Source organism: Ornithorhynchus anatinus, chromosome 2 (genome assembly GCF_004115215.2).
Source record: "Ornithorhynchus anatinus isolate Pmale09 chromosome 2, mOrnAna1.pri.v4, whole genome shotgun sequence".
NCBI classification, from domain to species: Eukaryota; Metazoa; Chordata; class Mammalia; order Monotremata; family Ornithorhynchidae; genus Ornithorhynchus; species Ornithorhynchus anatinus.
In genome coordinates, this window is record NC_041729.1 from 37,052,516 (window position 1) to 37,070,033 (window position 17,518).

Sequence of the window (17,518 nt, forward strand, 5' to 3'; positions counted from 1 at the left end):
ACATTCAAATTCCAACTCGTTTCCTTGCCACCGTTTCGACAGGCCCTTTGTAACCTAGTTACCAACTTTGTTTATATCCCTGATTCAGAAACTATTTCAAATGCTTCCTGGCAAGGGGGAAGGGAACTTCTTGAAGAGTTTGTATTTGTACAGTTGTTCCATATTGGGACAGAATTGTGTTGGACATTCACCTTTCTCCTGAATATGTTCTAATCCTTTCCCTAGATCTTGTGAAAATTTTGAGTTGGAGATATTGGGCAAGATCTATGGTTAATTTTGTGCTATGCACAGTTTCAGGCATGAGGAGAGGTGTGGCCCGGGGAAAGAAAGGGCCCGGGAGTCAGAGGACCTGGGTTCTAATCCCCGCTCTGTCATTTGCTTGTTTTGTGACCTTGGGCAAATCACTTAACTTCTCTGTGCCTCATTTTCCTCGTTTGTAAAATGGGAATTTGAAACCTGTTCTCCCTTCTACTTAGACTCTGAGCCTTATGTGGGCCAGGGACCTCTGCCTAAACTGATTATCTTAGACCTACCCCAGTGCTTAGCATAGCGCTTGGCACATAGTAAGTGTTTAATTAATGCCATGATTATTAATAATAATACTCTTAAGTAAGTGCTTTATAAATGCTTATTGCTCTCAAGACTGACAACCACCACCATAATGATAATTTATAATAATAAAAAATAACTAAATAAATAGGATTCTGGGAATAAATTGCTTGCCTTTTGCAGGTAAGATCTAGAGCTCTGGAAGAGGCCCATTATATGTTCTCTACTTGACTTCATTCCAATGTCTGGAAAAAGTTAATGCTTCCCTCTATGTGCCTGACCTGGGAATACTAAGAGAATAGGGCCCATTGTGTCAATTTATCGTGTGTCCTCTAGAATAGTAATTCTTTGTCTCAAGGCTCTGATTTTCCTTAACTGAGTCTGGTCTTCAAGAGGAAGTAGAGGTGCACTTGTATGGGAGGGGAGACTATTTCCCACCCTCCCTGCCCTTAGGGACCAGGCTGCTCAGCAGCCATTCTGGACCTGGGCACAGGCCCTCATACCCCATGCCCCATGTAGGGGCACAGACACCGGAGAAATGACCAGCACGTATCAGTGAACATCCTCCCAGGTTCATAGCTAGGACCCTCCACCCCCTCCCCACTCCCAGGAGCTTCCTGGGCTGCCACTGAAGACTTGTGGACGGGGTCTGCCTTGCTGGCAATAATAATAATCATAGTGTCTGTTAAACACTACATGCCAAGCACTGTACTAAGCACAGGGATAGGTAGCATGTAAGCAGGTTGGACACAGGCTCACATGGTCTATGGGTGGGGAGAACAGGTATTTTATTCCCATTTTACAGATGAGGGAAATGAGGCACAGACAAGTTAAATGACTTGCTCAAGGTCACCCAGCAGGTAAGTGGCCGAGCTGGGATTAGAACACAATCCTCCTGACTCCTACGCCTGAGTGCTTTCCACTAGGCCATGGCGTCTCTCGGGAGTCAAGGAAGTTACTAACACAGCATGAATGTTTCCCTCTTCAAACCTGGTAGAAACCTGGCTCCAGGAAAGGATATAAGAGAGAACGGAGAATGGACTGTTTTTCTCCCAACTGCTCCCAAAAGGGTGCATTAGTTGGGTCCTCCTTAGGCTCCGAAAGAAGACTTGAGAGCATTAGGTCACAACTGTAAGTCCTTAATAAAGGTTTATTATTGCGATTACTATTCTATTATCCTCCTCATCATCATCGTCATCATTGTTACTCAGAACAGCGGCACCCTGGTAGTCAGGGAAACCCCAGGTGAGACAGAGGCGTACAACACGCTCTACAAAGGATGTGCCAGTCAAGAATGGCCCCTCGCTAGCTAGACCTAATCTCCAGCAATCACGAGCTGTGCTGGGACCGTGCTTATTAAGGGTGGTTTGGAAATATCCCATGGCAGCCAAGACCCCCTGGGGCTCAGAGGTTCCTTACTACAGTTTCTCTCTGTTCTTTAGGTCTGCAGTCACTGTGCCAGACTCGCGGCATTTCCCAGGATCGGCCTCGGGGAGGTGAGCTGGAAGGTTGATAGGACGATATCCCGAAAGGAGTTTGATCTGGAATCCCCCTCCCTGCCGCCATGAATCACGATGCGGTGTTGCAACGCTGGGAACCAATTTTTTTGCTCCCCCAGGTCAAATCACAGAAAAGTAGCAGCTCTGTGTTGTGTCTGCAGACTTCAGAAGTAATCCCTCCACGGCTTCCTCTTTGCTAATCCTTGGCAGGTACTATCCTGCCACCCCTGAGCTGCCTCTTGTACAGATTTGAGTTCTCTTAGACTTTCCTTCGGATTTGGATTTTCCTAAAACATGTTGGGAGTCCTTCCTTAAACTCCCTTTATCGGTATTTAGTATCCATAATGCAGATCCCAAATGCAAAGAGGTGACCGAAGGCCTCCCTGGTCTCCCATAGGAACCATCAAACGTGCTTCACTGTGGCCTCTCCCAGGTTTAAAGCAGGTGCACAGGACCTGTTCACAGAGCCCTAGATAACACGGTTAGCCCGAGTCTAAGTCTAGCATTCCATTCATAATGGACACGCAATAGACAAAATCGACTAACTGAGCAGTTGAACTCTTTTCTCTGCAGGAGTCCAGTTAAAGAACTTTTCTCTATAATCAGTCAGTACCAACTCATTCATTCATTCATTCAATCATATTTACTGAGCACTTACTATATGCAGAACACTAGGCTAAGTGCTTGGGAAAGTACAATAAAACAATAAGCAGACCCATTCCCTGCCCTCCTGCTCTACAGGAAGTTTCTGTCCTCCCTGAGCTCGCCGTTGTTCAGTGCTTGGCACATAGCCCTCAAGGAGCTTACAATTCACTGGGGAACTTTGGTGCAAGAGTTTTTCCAATAACTTCTTGCCTTCAGTTCAGTGTTCCTTGCAGTCACAGGATATGGTTATTATAAGAACGGTATCTATTAATGTCAACATGATATTGTTTGATCTTGTTCCCTAGGAACTCTGGGTAGCTTTGGTCTTGAGACGCTTCTGTTCCTCACAAAAGACCCCAGGAAGGACCTCTGCTTTTGTAGTTTGAATTGAAGGTAGTAAACGGGTTTCTTGCATTTACTAGTGAAGTGACTGTTGCTCTTTTTTCTCCCTACCAAAAAATATTGTTTCCCAGGGCAGAGAGCTTCCCCCCTCAGTGTTCACACAGTGTCTTTGGCTGAGAGGATAGGACTTCTCTTTCAGGAAGGTTCCTGGATTACATGGATCACAATTCCTTTTGGGAGACTATCCCACTGGGAATCAGTTCCCAGGTTGGTCTCACCTAACCCCCTCCCATTTTGTTTTCCTTCCTTCACCTCTTCCACCTTCTATTACTTCTCTCCCAGATCCTACTCTAGACTGTAAGCTCACTGTGGGCGGCCATAATGTCTACCGACTCCTTTACATAGTAGTATTGCACTCTCCCAAGTTCTCAGTACAATGCTCTGTACCCAGTAGGAGCTTGATAATTATGATTGATTTCCTGATTCTTCTTCATTCTCCTGTTCTCTTCCTCTTCTTCCTTCTCCTCTCACTCCTCCTCATCTTCTTCCTTCTCATCTTGCTTCCCCCCTCCCCACCCACTTCCTCCTCTCTCTCTCTCCCTCTCTGTCTTTCTTCATCATCAGCTCACTTTTTTATGCCAATTCCTCAGCTTATTTTAGATGTTGGTGGGTTGTACCCCTTTCCCAGGCCTTCATTTCATCTCCTCCCCTTTTGCCCTCCCATCCCACTCCTGCCCAGCCCTCTGTATTCTCCCGATCGAGGCCCAGGCCATGATAATGATGATCTTTAGAAATTCCCTGAATTCCCAGGACCTCCATGAAGTAGGTGAGACTGGTAGTCTTGGTCAAAAGACCCTGACAAGCTTTCCCACAAAGGAAATGTAACCAGTGTTAAAGAGTGAATCTTCTCCTTTGCTTCGTCTTGAGGACAAAGGGATTATGCATGCTTGGGCACTGTAGTTAAAGTTAGTGCCTATATTAAGAATATAGAAGTGTAGGAATGTCCAGGGAAATGAAGTGACATCCTCCAGTCTAACACGGGCAGGATTTTGCATGGGTCCCAAATCAAGAACTTTCTTTTAGTGGGACAAGGGGCATTATCAACATTTCCATGCCCTCCTTACTGCCACCCTCGCTCCCCACTAGCTGACCCAGGGAGATTGCAAAAGTTGCCTTTAAACTTTAGGTTGATCCCATCTTCCTCCAACCCCACAACATCTTACTATGGGACTTTGAGAAAGTCATTGCACTTCTGAGGGCCTCTCGACTATAATATGGAGATGGCAATCTCCTTCTTCCCTTGTCCATTCTCCTTTGCCATGTAGGAGAGCTCGTTGTGGGCAGAGAATGTGTCTGTTGTTGCACTGTGCTCTCCCAAGTGCTTAGTACAGTGCTCCGCACACAGTGCTCAATAAATGTGATTGACTGGAGGAGGATGCCTGGGAGCCTATCACTGGAGGATGGAGTTCTTTTATTAAAGAGAGCAACAACTCCATGTCACCACCAGGATCCTGATGGGCCCTCTCTTTCTCTGGAAGAAGGGGTGCCATCTGTCAGGCAGATGGCCAGTGCACCCCTCACGAGATGCACCCCTAAGGCTTTCTCTTGGGCACATTGAGTTTCACTAAGACATTTATGACCTTCCAGATGGCTGAGTGCTTAAGCTGCATGAATAACGTGGGTGGGTCAAATTGGGCTTGAATCCTTCCAGCTCAGCTGAACCAATCCCTCCACCAAGACCCCAGTGGAGGCTGAGAGTCCATCCAAGGTCAGAGGTTAACAACTAGTGGGATGATGGTTGATGGGAGCTGGTCCCCGGCCAGGTGATATCACTCCCCTCCCTCTTGAAAAATAAATCTCTGGGGCTTCATAGCTCTTAGTCTATCCAGTTTAGAGTGAAAGATGTCTTATTTATTTCCTCATTTCTACCGCCTAGTCTGAATTGCTGAAAGATAGCGTGATGGTCCGTGGTTCAAACATCTTTATGAAAGATAATCCCCTGGACCCCATTTGGAAACACTGTTGTCCGTGCCGTCTCTCTCTGCCCCAGTCGTAAGCACAGTGTGGCTCATTTGCATGTATTATCATCCCATTCAGATAGAAGCATGATGTTTCTTCAGTGCGCAGACTGGACGAGTGCCCAGTGTTCTGGGATAGGGAGGTGGACAGGCCCCTTAAAAGGCCGGTTACACTTCTAGCAGCGGACCGAAGGGCAGGGTCCAGTGTCCCCAGGGCACTTTTCCTAAAGAAAAGGTAATTAGTTGATTGGAAACAAAACTTCTGTTCGTGCAGATTGATATTTTTCTTCTACTTTCTTTTAGGGTTCCACGAGTGTCTTTTTGGAGGTTTTGTTTTACTTTTCTCTAGGTTTTTGTAAGAGAGCAGGAACGATCGCCCCACACCCACCTAACCTTACTCCACAGTCGACGATGGTTTAGGAAAAATGGAGGAGGACCTAGCGATGGCAGCCGCTGTTGAGATCCTACAGAGATAGTCTGTGCCGTGGCCACCAGCGTGGACCCATTATTCTTGCCAGTCATTTTGCAGCGTATGTTTCTGGGCATGGAGAACCGGGCAAGAGGGTATGAATGGTTCAGGGCTAATCAACACTGCTACAGCAGAGCCAAACCAAGCAATAATCTGCTGGTAAAATGGAGTTATCCCCATCCCCCAAACCTAAAATACCGTGCTGTGAAATCTAGATAGCTCCATTCTGGTCTCTTGATGAAGATCAGGCAGCAGTGCTACCTGACAACACCCCTGGGGTCTGATATAACCTAATTAACATAAGGTTTGGTACAGAGTAGGTACTTAACAACAAATATCACGAGTATAATTATTATTAGGGATGCTAGAGGCCAGGGATCAGAGAGTTGCCCTAAAATATTTTCATAGGTATAGTGTTCCAAAAATTGTCCCTGACACTCACTCAACAGGGATGCTACCCCGCCATCTCAACATCATCATCGTCAAATTTACAGGGTGGTCGTCCCCTCTGGACCGTAAACGCCTTGTGAGCAGGGAATGTGATTACAACTCTGCTGCATGGTACTCTCCCGAGCACTTAGTACAGCGTTCTGCACACAGTAAGCGCTTAATAAACACCATCGATCGATGGATTGACGATTCAGCCGCAGTAGCTTAGCGTTCCCTAGTTCAGGGTTCAGCCCTGGCTAAATATATGTAGGGCGAGGAGAGAAGCGGAAGTCAGAGGGTGGTGAAGTCAGCCCCTCCTTTCTTCGCTGAGAGAACCTTAAGCGAGGCAGGTCTTGGGCTAGGAACAGGCCTCTCAGGGGTGAGGGCTGTAGATGAAGCATTGCTACCTACAATAAGGAGCCACAGTTAAAATGAAGTGAGTGCCGGAGTTAAAAATCAACAAATAACACAACTGCAGTGTGGGTGAGAGGGACCTTCCACTTTTCTCAGGGAGGTCATGCTGGCTGCTGAATAAATATTACAATTATTGACACTTAAACTTTGGAACTTTGTAATTCATTTACAAAGTGCAGACTTCAGCCAGAAATAACAACATACAAAATTTAGGGCGTAAAACTACCGGCCTTAGCTCTGTGGTTTCTACACCGAAACCACCTATCAATCGCCTTTATTGAGTGCTTACTACTATGTGCAGAGCACTGTACTAAGCGCTTGGGAGAGCACAATATAATAGATTTAGCAGACACATACCCTGCCCATAACGAGATTACACACAGAAGGCCACTCTAGCAGCTTTTCCCTCCGACCTGACTCTGCAAGAGTAAGTTAAAAAAAGCCCCAACATAAAATGTGTATTATGCATCTTTTAAATGTGGATTGTGGATGTTTTAAAAGGCTCAATTTCTCAGATGTGGAATAATTACAAAATTAAACCTCTTCCTGGGAAATCCTTTTTCCTTGATTTTTTTCTGGGGGGGGAGGGTATTGGAGTTTGGTTCATTTTAACAAAGTGGATAGCTTTGTTGGACTATGACCCCTTTATTCCTGACACTCAAACTTCCTTGGAAAGTATAGAATTTACAGATAAAATGAGCAATTTTTTTTTTTCATCCCAAACTCGGGGGCACATTGTGTCTGGTAGACAGACTGCTGCTCCAGTGATCAGAATGGGCAGGGAGATTCGTTTAGGGGACTGAGAATTTAGGGGAAAGCAGTAAGATTACTGGGAGAGAGAAAGAGATGGATGACCATACCAGGAAGAGGGGAGATTTACTCCAAAGAACTGGTTCAAGAAATGCAAATTCCCTCACGAGCATGTCCAAGAGGAAAACCAAGGAGATGAAAAACACCCAAACTCCATGGGAAGAACGTTCAGACAGTGGCACCGGAGCACAAAGCAGAGCAATTGAAAGTTCGGTGCCGTCTCGGTGACTCACACTAATGTATCTCGGTTCTTTACTAGGAAGGGCTGAAGGCAGGCTTCTTGGTGAAATTTTGAATTTCCTGGCCTGGACAGAGGCCCGACCTGAGCCTTCCGATCTAAATTAAAGGCGCGGGTGCCTGTGTGTGGATGAATCTTGAGAAGGCAGGGGTGGGGATTCCTTCGGGGGCCCATTTTTAAAAGAGAGGAAAGACCGACGCGAGGGACACCGGCATCCTGAGGAGAAGGGGCTGCACATGCTAAGGCAGGGTCCCTCCACTCTTGGGACCAAGTCAGGGGTGGGGTGGAGAGGAAACACCCAAAGGCCAGCCAGGCACTCTGATCCATCCATGATTTGTGATCAATCAGCCGGGCACTGCTGGGCCTTAAGTGTGCGGAAAGCCTCATCATGAGAAAGGTCTGAAGCCGAGAGGGGAGCCCACTGGCAGAAATATATTATTTGACAAAAATCCCGATTTCTCTGTCTTTGCAAGGAAGGGAAGGGGGGGAGGGAGAGAAAGAGAGAAGGAAAAAATGCTGCAATGTGCAAAGAGGGTGGTGAGTGAGGGGAGGAAGGCCAATCAGAGGGCGCCATTCCGAAAGTTGCCTTTTATGGCGCTAGGAGGTAGCTCTCGGACCTTATAAAAGCAGAGCGATTGCACGCCCCGGCTACCAGTGTGAGCTCTTCTACCCCTCGTCCATCAGGCCTCCCCGCCTTTCGCTCCTGCACCAACTCCTTTCTATCTCTAAGGGTCTAAACTTGCCACCTCAAAGGTAAGCGGCTGCCAGAAGCCTTTGTTTAAAAATTTCGCTCACCCTCCAAGGATCCGCTTTAATATTTTATTTTCTTCCCTGGCTCCTTTGAGGCTGCCATTTAATCGCCACAATTTTGGGGGTGGAAAAACGGTAGCCTGGCCGGCGTCCCCCTGTAAGGGAGAGCGGCCCTTCTCCGCGTGTGGATTCGGGGGGATTTTTTTAGGCCGGGTTGCAATCGGTCTTTGCAGGGAAGTTGACGGTGGTGTTGAAGGTGTGTGGTCGCAGGTGGTCCGGTTCGGAGGGAGGGGAATGGGGCGGGTTTCTTGGGCTCCGGTGCGTTTTGGTTCTGCAAAGTGCGTGGCTTGTTGGAAGCTAGTCGGGGTTGCTCTGGCTTTTTTTTTTGCCTTAAGCGGATTTCGTGGTGGGAGCTGGAGAGATCTAATCGCCCTTGCAAGAAGTTGGGAGAGGAGGAAGGGGGTGGAGGGAAAGCGTCTGGGAAAGCTGGGGGTGGAGAGGAAAGGACCGGCTCCGGGCTGGAGAGAAAAGGACCGGCTCCAGGGTGTGACTCCCTCGGGGGAGGCCGCTTCCTCCTCCCCCATTGTAGCGGGCCGGCCACATGGTCCGCCCGGGGAGGGGGAGGGAGGGGGCTTCCAAAGGATGGGAGGGGGATGCTTTTGTTTGGAGGGAGGGAGGAAAGAGACCCGGGTTCTGCCGGAGTCTCCGGGAGGCGGTGGGGGGGAGGGATGAGCTGTAAAAGTCCCCTGGGAGGGGCGGGGCCGAGGTTGGGGGGCTCATGCCGGCTTGGGGAGGGGTGTGGGGGGCCGGCAGAGGGTCCGGCGGCCCGGTCACCCTCTCGACCTCCAGCCCCGGGGTTGCACAGCTCCCCTTCCCAACTCAGGCCGCACCCCCAGCTCACAAGCTTTTGTCGAGGGGGAGAGCCCCTAAAGCCCTCAAAGACATGTCGTCCGCCCTTTGGGGTGTGTGTCGGGGGGTGATGTGGGGAGGGGCAGGCTTCCAAGCGGCCTAGTTGGGTGGCTTTTGCAAGCGTCGTCGGGCCGGAATGACTCGCCAGTTTATCATGGGGCTAATCCCTGGCCGGGGCGGGGAACGAGTTCCTTCTCGAAAAAGAAGGGTGTGGGCGACTTCCCCTTTTGAACTCCCGGGGTGGAAGGAGCCAGGCCGGAGAGGGGTGGGGACTTGGGGGTGGAGAGGGGGAAGTGTGGTTGTGGATGGGGCCTGGCGAGAGGCGGGGAGGGCTGGGGCGGGGCTGCCGCCATGCCTCGTTGGAGTGGGGAGGGAGGGGCCTCTCGTTGCAGCTGGGCCGCTCGGAAAACTGGCTTCCTGCCGCACCTTGCCCCAAACTGCCTCCAACCATTGCCTTTTATGGCAATAATGGGAGACGCGAGCGGGGACTTCCTTTGTCCCAAATCTGGGCGAAGGCCCGCCGTGGCGGCCGGCGCGCCCCCTAGCGGCCCAAGACCGCCACTCCGCCTGGCTCAACGGGAAGCCCGGGAAGGAAATGGGTGGGAAGGGCCGGATCTGCACGCTCATTCCCCACTGGGAAAAGACCAGAGAGGGATCCCCCCCCCCGGGGACCCGAGAGGCCTCCTTCCTCACGCCCCGCTTCCTCTCCGCAGCTAGCCATGGACGATGACATCGCCGCGCTGGTGGTCGACAACGGATCCGGAATGTGCAAAGCCGGCTTTGCCGGAGACGACGCCCCGAGGGCCGTCTTTCCCTCCATCGTTGGCCGTCCCAGGCATCAGGTACGTTTTCTCTTTTAGGCTCCTCGATGCGGCTGGCTGGAGAGGTAGGACGGCCCCACAGCTCGCAGTCGCACCTGGCTGTGGAGCGTTAACACCTACAATGGTCTCCCACCCCAAGATACTCTGAATTTACTAACAGAGGAGACACCTGTTTTTACCTCGTTCTATAAACGGGGAGAAGGCCAAGAGCCGGGACCATAAACGTTTCCGTTAGAGTTGTGCATCTCCGGTATGAATCAAGTCGTTGGATCAAGCTTTTAAAGTACCTCGGGACTTAGCGTCCCTGGCTCTCCGTTTAGGGCTCGGCTAGTGGACCAAGATGCTACCTTTCTCTGAATACAGTATGCTGTTTGTAGGGGTTGACATTGGGTCATACCTGGGGGGAGAGAGAGAAGGTCGGGAGAGTAGTGTAAAGTATGGATTAGTGATCTGAATTGACCTGAGAGAGACACCTTGCTTTTTGTCCCGTTCCCCCCCCCCCCCTTTAGGGTGTGATGGTTGGTATGGGCCAGAAAGACAGTTACGTTGGTGATGAAGCCCAGAGCAAAAGAGGTATCCTGACCCTGAAGTACCCCATTGAACACGGTATCGTCACCAACTGGGATGACATGGAGAAGATCTGGCATCACACTTTCTACAATGAGCTCCGTGTTGCCCCAGAGGAGCACCCCGTGTTGCTCACAGAAGCTCCCCTTAACCCCAAAGCTAACAGAGAAAAGATGACACAGGTATGAGTAACTGACATCTCGTATTTATACTTTAGCCTCATCAGCTGGCATTCCTTTATGTGCTCCTTCACTTTCTCTCTTTTTTTTTCCCCCCTCTTTTTTTTTTTCTTTTCTTTACCATTCCCTACAGGCCTTTCCTTTCCTGACCTGAGCCTCCTCTTTGGATCTCTACAGGTTTTATTTGCTCTTCCTGAACTGGTTTTCCTTTTGCTGACTTTACTAGCAACTTATCTAAACTGCTGTTCCTTATCTAGGTACTAACAATCCAATTGCTTGTAGTGACTCCTAAAATCCTAAATAGTGGCCCTCTAGCTGCTCTGTCCTAGCTGGTGCAATTCACCCTGTCGAATAGGTGTGGGGGTTAAACATTCTTAAAAGATCTGATGTTAAAGTGAACTACTCTGACACACACGCACAGGCTCACACTCATTTTAGTCTTTAGAATAACTACACTCCTGCATGACTACTTGTTGCAACACCCTGAGTGTTATATAGGCCGCCTAGCCGTAGCTGATCTCCTCGATGTCTCTTCACAGATCATGTTCGAGACCTTCAACACCCCGGCCATGTACGTCGCCATCCAGGCTGTGCTGTCCCTGTATGCCTCTGGTCGTACCACTGGTATTGTGATGGACTCTGGTGATGGTGTCACCCACACTGTGCCCATCTACGAAGGTTACGCTCTTCCCCACGCCATCCTCCGTCTGGATCTGGCTGGCCGCGACCTGACGGACTACCTCATGAAGATCTTGACCGAGAGAGGGTACAGCTTCACCACCACAGCCGAGAGGGAAATCGTGCGTGACATCAAGGAGAAGCTGTGCTATGTTGCTCTTGACTTCGAGCAGGAGATGGCCACAGCTGCCTCTAGCTCTTCGCTGGAGAAGAGCTATGAATTGCCTGATGGTCAGGTGATCACCATTGGCAATGAGAGATTCAGGTGCCCAGAGGCTCTCTTCCAGCCCTCTTTCTTGGGTAAGTTCTGTTTTTAGTTATTTTGCACCTCCCCGCCCCCCAAACGTAAGGAAATGGGCTGGAGGATGGGGAGATCGGGACAGTAATCATCCTTCTCCTCTTTACATCTCCCTCCCCGTGTCCTACACAATTCCACCCAATCTGTAAAACACCCAACAGAGCTCCTCAGTAGTCGCCCAGTCCCACCTGAATAGCTTGGTAGCGTGAGCGCATTGTGGAAGAAATCAAATGCCGAATTGTCTGCCATAGGTATGGAATCCTGTGGTATCCACGAAACGACCTTCAACTCAATTATGAAGTGTGACGTTGACATCCGTAAGGACCTGTATGCCAATACCGTGCTGTCTGGTGGTACCACCATGTACCCGGGCATTGCTGACCGAATGCAGAAGGAGATCACCGCTCTGGCACCCAGCACGATGAAAATCAAGGTGAGTCTTTGTTTCCCAGCAACCAGAGGACTTCCAGTCAGTCTTGGGCTCTCCGCCTGAGACGCTGGATGCGACGGGGATCACTTTGGCCGACGTAGCTGAGCTGCCTCTGATGGGTTCAGCCTCTCCTGTCGGCCAGGTGAGATCTGCGCTTGAGAGGTTTTAACTTCTTCTTGTCCTTCTGCAGATCATCGCCCCACCTGAACGTAAGTACTCTGTCTGGATTGGTGGCTCCATCCTGGCCTCCCTGTCCACCTTCCAGCAGATGTGGATCAGTAAGCAAGAGTACGATGAGTCCGGGCCCTCCATCGTTCACCGCAAATGCTTCTAAATGGACTGTTACCGTATCACACCTTGACAAACGTAACTGCGCGAAAAACGAGACGAGATTGGCATGGCTTTATTTGTTTTTTTTGGCGCTTGACTCAGGATTTAAAAACTGGAACGGTGAAGGTGACAGCAGTCTAGTGTGTCGAAGAGATCATCCCCAAAGTTCTGTGTTTGGGACTTTGATTGTACATTTGTTTTTTTTAACAGTCATTCCAAATAATTGTGTAATGCATTGTTACAGGAAGTCTTCCCGCCTCTGAAGGCCAAGTCTGTTTGAAAAGTTACCCCCAAACCAGAAAAAAAAAAAGTAGAAGTACTGCTTTTCATGTAACCATCCATAAAAAATGTCTTTTTGTATCTTCTGCCTTAACACTTTTTTTTTTTTAAATTCAGTGCTGATGGTGCACTGGGGTTTTTTTTTTTTTTTTGGTTTTTTTTTCTCCCCAATTTACAGATGTGAATGAAGGCTTTTACATTCTCCCCTGTGGAGAAATTTTTCTTGTGGTGCCAGTATGAGAGGAGGGAGGAGCTTACCTGTACACTGACTTAAGACCAGTTCAAATAAAAGTGCACATTAAAAAGACTTTTGATTGACCTTTCTCCTCTTTTCTCCTTCACTGTAAGCATTCAGGAAGTTGAGAATACTTACTATGCTTCAGGTATTGGTAATGGGCAAGAGCAAGTACTCACCCTGCAGCAATTAAGCAAAGTGTCTAAAAACAGTGTTGAGAGGTGCAGAATGGGAATGGGCTCTTCATTTGCCTATTAGATTGGGAACCCCATCACCCATTTCTCTGTTACTGTTAGCTTATCAGAACTACTAAAAATAACAATAATGGTGATATTTGGTAGGCATTGTATTAAGCGCTGGGGTGGATGAAAACAAACAGTATTAGACACAGTTTCTGTCCTGTATAGGGTTCACAGTCTCAATCTCCATTTTACAGTTGTGGTAACTGAGGCCCAGGGAAATGACTTGACCAAGGTCACACAACAGACAAGTAGTAGAGCTATGAAGTTACACAGTTGGTTGGGAGATCCTCACTAAACAGGACTGAGGATTTACAGATTCTATAGAAGCCAAGATTTAACTGGAGTTGGCCCTAATGTGACATGTACAAGTGGTTGCTGTGGAAATGGGGAAGAAAAAAAAAATGTGAGCTTCAAGTTACTGGTAAAGTAAATTACAGGTATGTACATGAGTGCTGTGCGGCTGGGAGCAGGAAATTCAATTGTATTGAGGGCTTATGTGCAAAGCGCTGTATTATGGGCTTGCAAAAGTAGACTACAACAATTAAACACGCTTAAGTGAATAAAGGGGGCAAGTCAGGGTGTAAGCAAAAGAGGAAAGAGCTTAGAGAAGGCCTTTTGGAGATGTTCCTTCAATAAGGCTTAGAAGGGGATGAAAAGTGATTGTCAGTTGAGGAGGGAGCAGGCAAGATCCAGGTAAAGTGAGAAAGTTTGGCATTAGAGGAGGGAAGTGTACAGGCTGGGTTGTTGGGAGGAAAGAATAATTAACTTAAAACCAAGGGTGAGGACTTTGAAGGTAACCACTGGAGTTTTTTGAGTGGGGAAATGGGACATTTAATACAAACATGTCTTGTTTGGATGTCTTAATCCAAATGCTAATAATAATGGAAAAGCAACTTTCCTCAACACTAGGGTTATTGACTGATGGTCTTTTGAGTATCTCTCCCCCTGCCCCAACACACACCATTCTTGTAGCTCATGCAGTAAGTCAGAATTCATCATCATCATCATCAATAATAATTATTCAATTCAATAGTATTTATTGAGCGCTTACTATGTGCAGAGCACTGTACTAAGTGCTCGGAATGTACAAATCGGTAACAGTCCCTGCCCTTTGATGGGCTTACAGTCTAATTGGGGGAATTATTGAGCACTTACTCTGCACAGCATTTTTTTTTTAAGTGCTTGAGACAGTACAATATGTGAGTGGGTAGATGCACTCCCTGCCCACAACAAGGTTACAGTCCAGAGTGGGGTGACAGGCTGACATCTTAGGAACATAAGTGCTGTGGGGTGAGTAGGAAATGCCCAAGGATTACAGATCCAAGTGCTCAGACATTAGGGCACAGTGAGTGAGGAGTACAGACTGAGCTATAGCAGATCAGTGAGGTAAGCTAGGGGGCAAGTATTTTGTTTTAAAGCCCCAGGCTAAGGAGTTGGCAGAGGTGGATGGGCAGCCACTGGAGGTTCTTGATTGGGGAGATGAGGAGTGAATGTAAAGATGTCCTGTACAATAGTATTGTACTCTCCCAAGCGCTTAGTACAGTGCTCTGTACACAGTAAGAGCTCAATAAATATGAGTATGTTATGGAGTGGTGAGGCAGGAAAGTCAGTGAGGAGGCAGAGATACTAGGATACTAGTCAAAGTGGGATGGGATAAGTGCTTCCATTAGCATAACAGCAGTTTGGATGTAAAGGAGAGGGTGGATTTTAGTGATGATGTGAAGGTAGAAACGACAGGATTTGGTGACTAATAGTATCTGTTGGGGTGGGGGAGTGTCTTGTGGGTGGCCATGAGTATTTCCTGTGTGATATTTGTGGTGAAAAGGCCAATTTGTGACTTCCACAGTTAGAGCCTGCATTGTAGTGGCTTTAAAATGGTCTGAGATGTTTAGGGTAGACAACATGCACTGTGCAGCACCTAACACCAATTATGGATTTGAATGAATGAGCTTAGCGAACAGTACTCCAAACTATTTCCAAAGAAAATATTTTTATATTTTTATTCACTTGATGTGATGAATTTTTATTGTTGCTTATGCTTGCCTCCGATACCTGTCCAACATAGGACCGAGCTGCTCATCCTCCCATTTAGATTTTTATCTTAAACCCATTTTACAGATAGGAAACCAAGGCCTAGAAAGGGTAAAGAACATGCCCAAGGTCTCATAGCAAGCCAGGGATAGAGAGCTTGTCTGACTCTCAGACCCCTTCTCTCCATTAAGTCGTGAAGGTGTATTTTTAAGTGGTGACTTTTCACTGATTTTCTTTGTTGTATATTGGGCAAATCCCTTCCTCTGGGCCTCAGTTTTCATCTAGAGGCATATTCACACATTCTAGTTGTGCCACCATTTTAATTCGACTTTGGTTTCTGTTCCTATCTTTGCATACAGTAGCCCCATTAAGCCATAGGAATCGTTAGTCCCTAATGGATAATAGTTAACTAAAGTGAATATATGAAACATACTCCACACCCCTATTTTCTAAGGGACAATTTTAATTTTTGCTCTCTAAAAATTAAGTACGCATCCTTGGATTTAAAGCCTTAAACTCTTGAAATGGGCCACCTCTAAAGCCAGATGTTATGGTAGCATATGTTATTCATAATAATAATAATTGTGGTATTTGCTAAGTATTTACTATGTGCCAGGCACTGTACTAAGCAAGATGGGTTGGACACAGTCCCTGTCCCACGTGGGGCTCACAATCTTAATCCCCATTTTACAGATGAGGTAACTGAGGCCCAGTAAAGTGACTTGCCACAGCAGACAAGTGATGCAGCAGGAGTTAGAACCCATATCTTCCTTTTATATATATACAGGCATTGTACTCTGCCTATGGGGTGCTCTGCAAATTGCACTAAAAATTCCCTAGCCCATCATTCATTTTGAGGTTGTCTGAAAACATAGTAATTGTGGCACTGTACTAAGTTCTGGGGCGGATACAAACAAATTAGGTTGGACACAGTCCCTGTCCCACATGGGGCTCACAGTCGTAGTCCCCATTTTACAGAGGAGGCAGCTAAGACTCAGAGAAGTTAAGTGACTTGCTCAAGGTCACCTAGACAAGTGGCAGAGCCAGGATTAGAACCAGGGTCCTCCTGACTCCCAGGCCCACGCTCTATCCACAAGGCTGCGCTGCTTGATTGTGGTATTTTGTTAAGCACTTACTGTGGGCCAGGCACTATACTAAATGCTGGGGTGGATACAAGCAAGTCAGCTTTGACACAGTTTAAGAGGCGGGAAGGCAGAAGGGAGGCTCTCAGTTTCTGTGGAAGTGATAACAGGCGCCGCTGCCTATTTAATTGGCAGACATATTGCTGCTGCTAATGCTCCCACTGCAGTGTAGCATAGTGGTTAGAGCACAGCCCTGGCAGTTAGAAAGTCATGGGTTCTAATCCTGGTTCTCCCATTTGTCTTTTTGGTGGCCTTGGGCTAGTCATTTCACTTCTGTGCCTCAGTTACCTCATCTGTAAAATGGGGATGAAGACTTTGAGCCCTTGGTGGGACAGGGACTGTGTCCAACTTGATTTGCTTGTCTCCATCACAGTGCTTAGTACAGTGCCTGACACATAGTAAGTGCTTAACAAATACCATAATTACTGTTATTTTTAATTATCCAGGGACTGATTTTCCAGGCCCTCCACATTTCACTGTTCTTCCAGGACTTGCCTTCTGTTTCGTTCAGGGGTTAACAGGCTGCCTGGAGGTGGATGGGGATGAGAGAAAGAGTTCACTTTACTGCTTGAAAGCAGTTCTCAGGAAAGACTTGGGAGAGACAGATGGAAACTACTGGATAAAATAAAAGTTTGGGGATTACTCGGATATTTTGATTCTCAGTGCTATCCCTTGTTTCCACTGTTACCATGGATAATTGAGTGAATTTTTATCTTGCTAGTTAGCTTTTGTACATCCTCCTCTAAACTTGGCCCTCCTACCAACCTACATACACAGTACTCCTCTTTAGACAACTTGGCAAAGAGAAAATTTCAAAGAATCACCAAATAAGGTTGAAAAGGATTCTGCAGGCAGAACTGACTTAACTCTAGATATTCAGAGAAGATTCCACAACCCTTCTTAGTAATCTGTCTCATGTCTTGCAGGAAATACACTCAACTGTTAGATTTAAATAGCAAGAATTTGTTAATTTCCTGTGGTGCCCTCCTAAGTGAGGATGGAAATTAGCAGGTCATTAGTCTCTGCTTCCCCCCTCTCAGGATGGCACCTGGAGAGTTTCCAGTACTCTACCAGTCTCGGGAGGGAGAATCAAGCAGAGGCATACCCATTCCATCCCTAGCCTGGGCAGTAGCTAGCGAGTGGAAGGCCATCTGCTGTAAATCGAAACTCGCATGTGCTGGGCAACTGGGCATGGGAGAAACTTGAGGGCGGGC

At 47.6% G+C, this 17,518-nt stretch overlaps 1 protein-coding gene and 1 long non-coding RNA gene across 3 annotated transcripts in view; both read left to right on the top strand.

Moving 5' to 3' along the window:
* LOC114817896 overlaps window positions 1-6,051 on the top strand; it is a 123,321-nt gene extending 117,270 nt beyond the window's left edge. For both annotated transcript variants that reach the window (XR_003765742.2, XR_003765744.2), the window contains exons 3-5: window positions 1,992-2,045; window positions 2,999-3,086; window positions 5,357-6,051. This is a non-coding gene — a long non-coding RNA (uncharacterized LOC114817896). The remainder of the gene's footprint in view (window positions 1-1,991; window positions 2,046-2,998; window positions 3,087-5,356) is intronic.
* Window positions 6,052-8,038: 1,987 nt separating this feature from the next.
* On the top strand, window positions 8,039-12,962 carry ACTB (actin beta). The gene is made up of 6 exons (XM_001512677.6): window positions 8,039-8,166; window positions 9,786-9,914; window positions 10,403-10,642; window positions 11,179-11,617; window positions 11,867-12,048; window positions 12,236-12,962. Exons 2-6 carry the CDS (start codon window positions 9,792-9,794, stop codon window positions 12,377-12,379), a joined length of 1,128 nt encoding a protein of 375 aa, XP_001512727.3. The 5' UTR covers window positions 8,039-8,166; window positions 9,786-9,791; the 3' UTR covers window positions 12,380-12,962.
* Window positions 12,963-17,518: the final 4,556 nt, after the last annotated feature.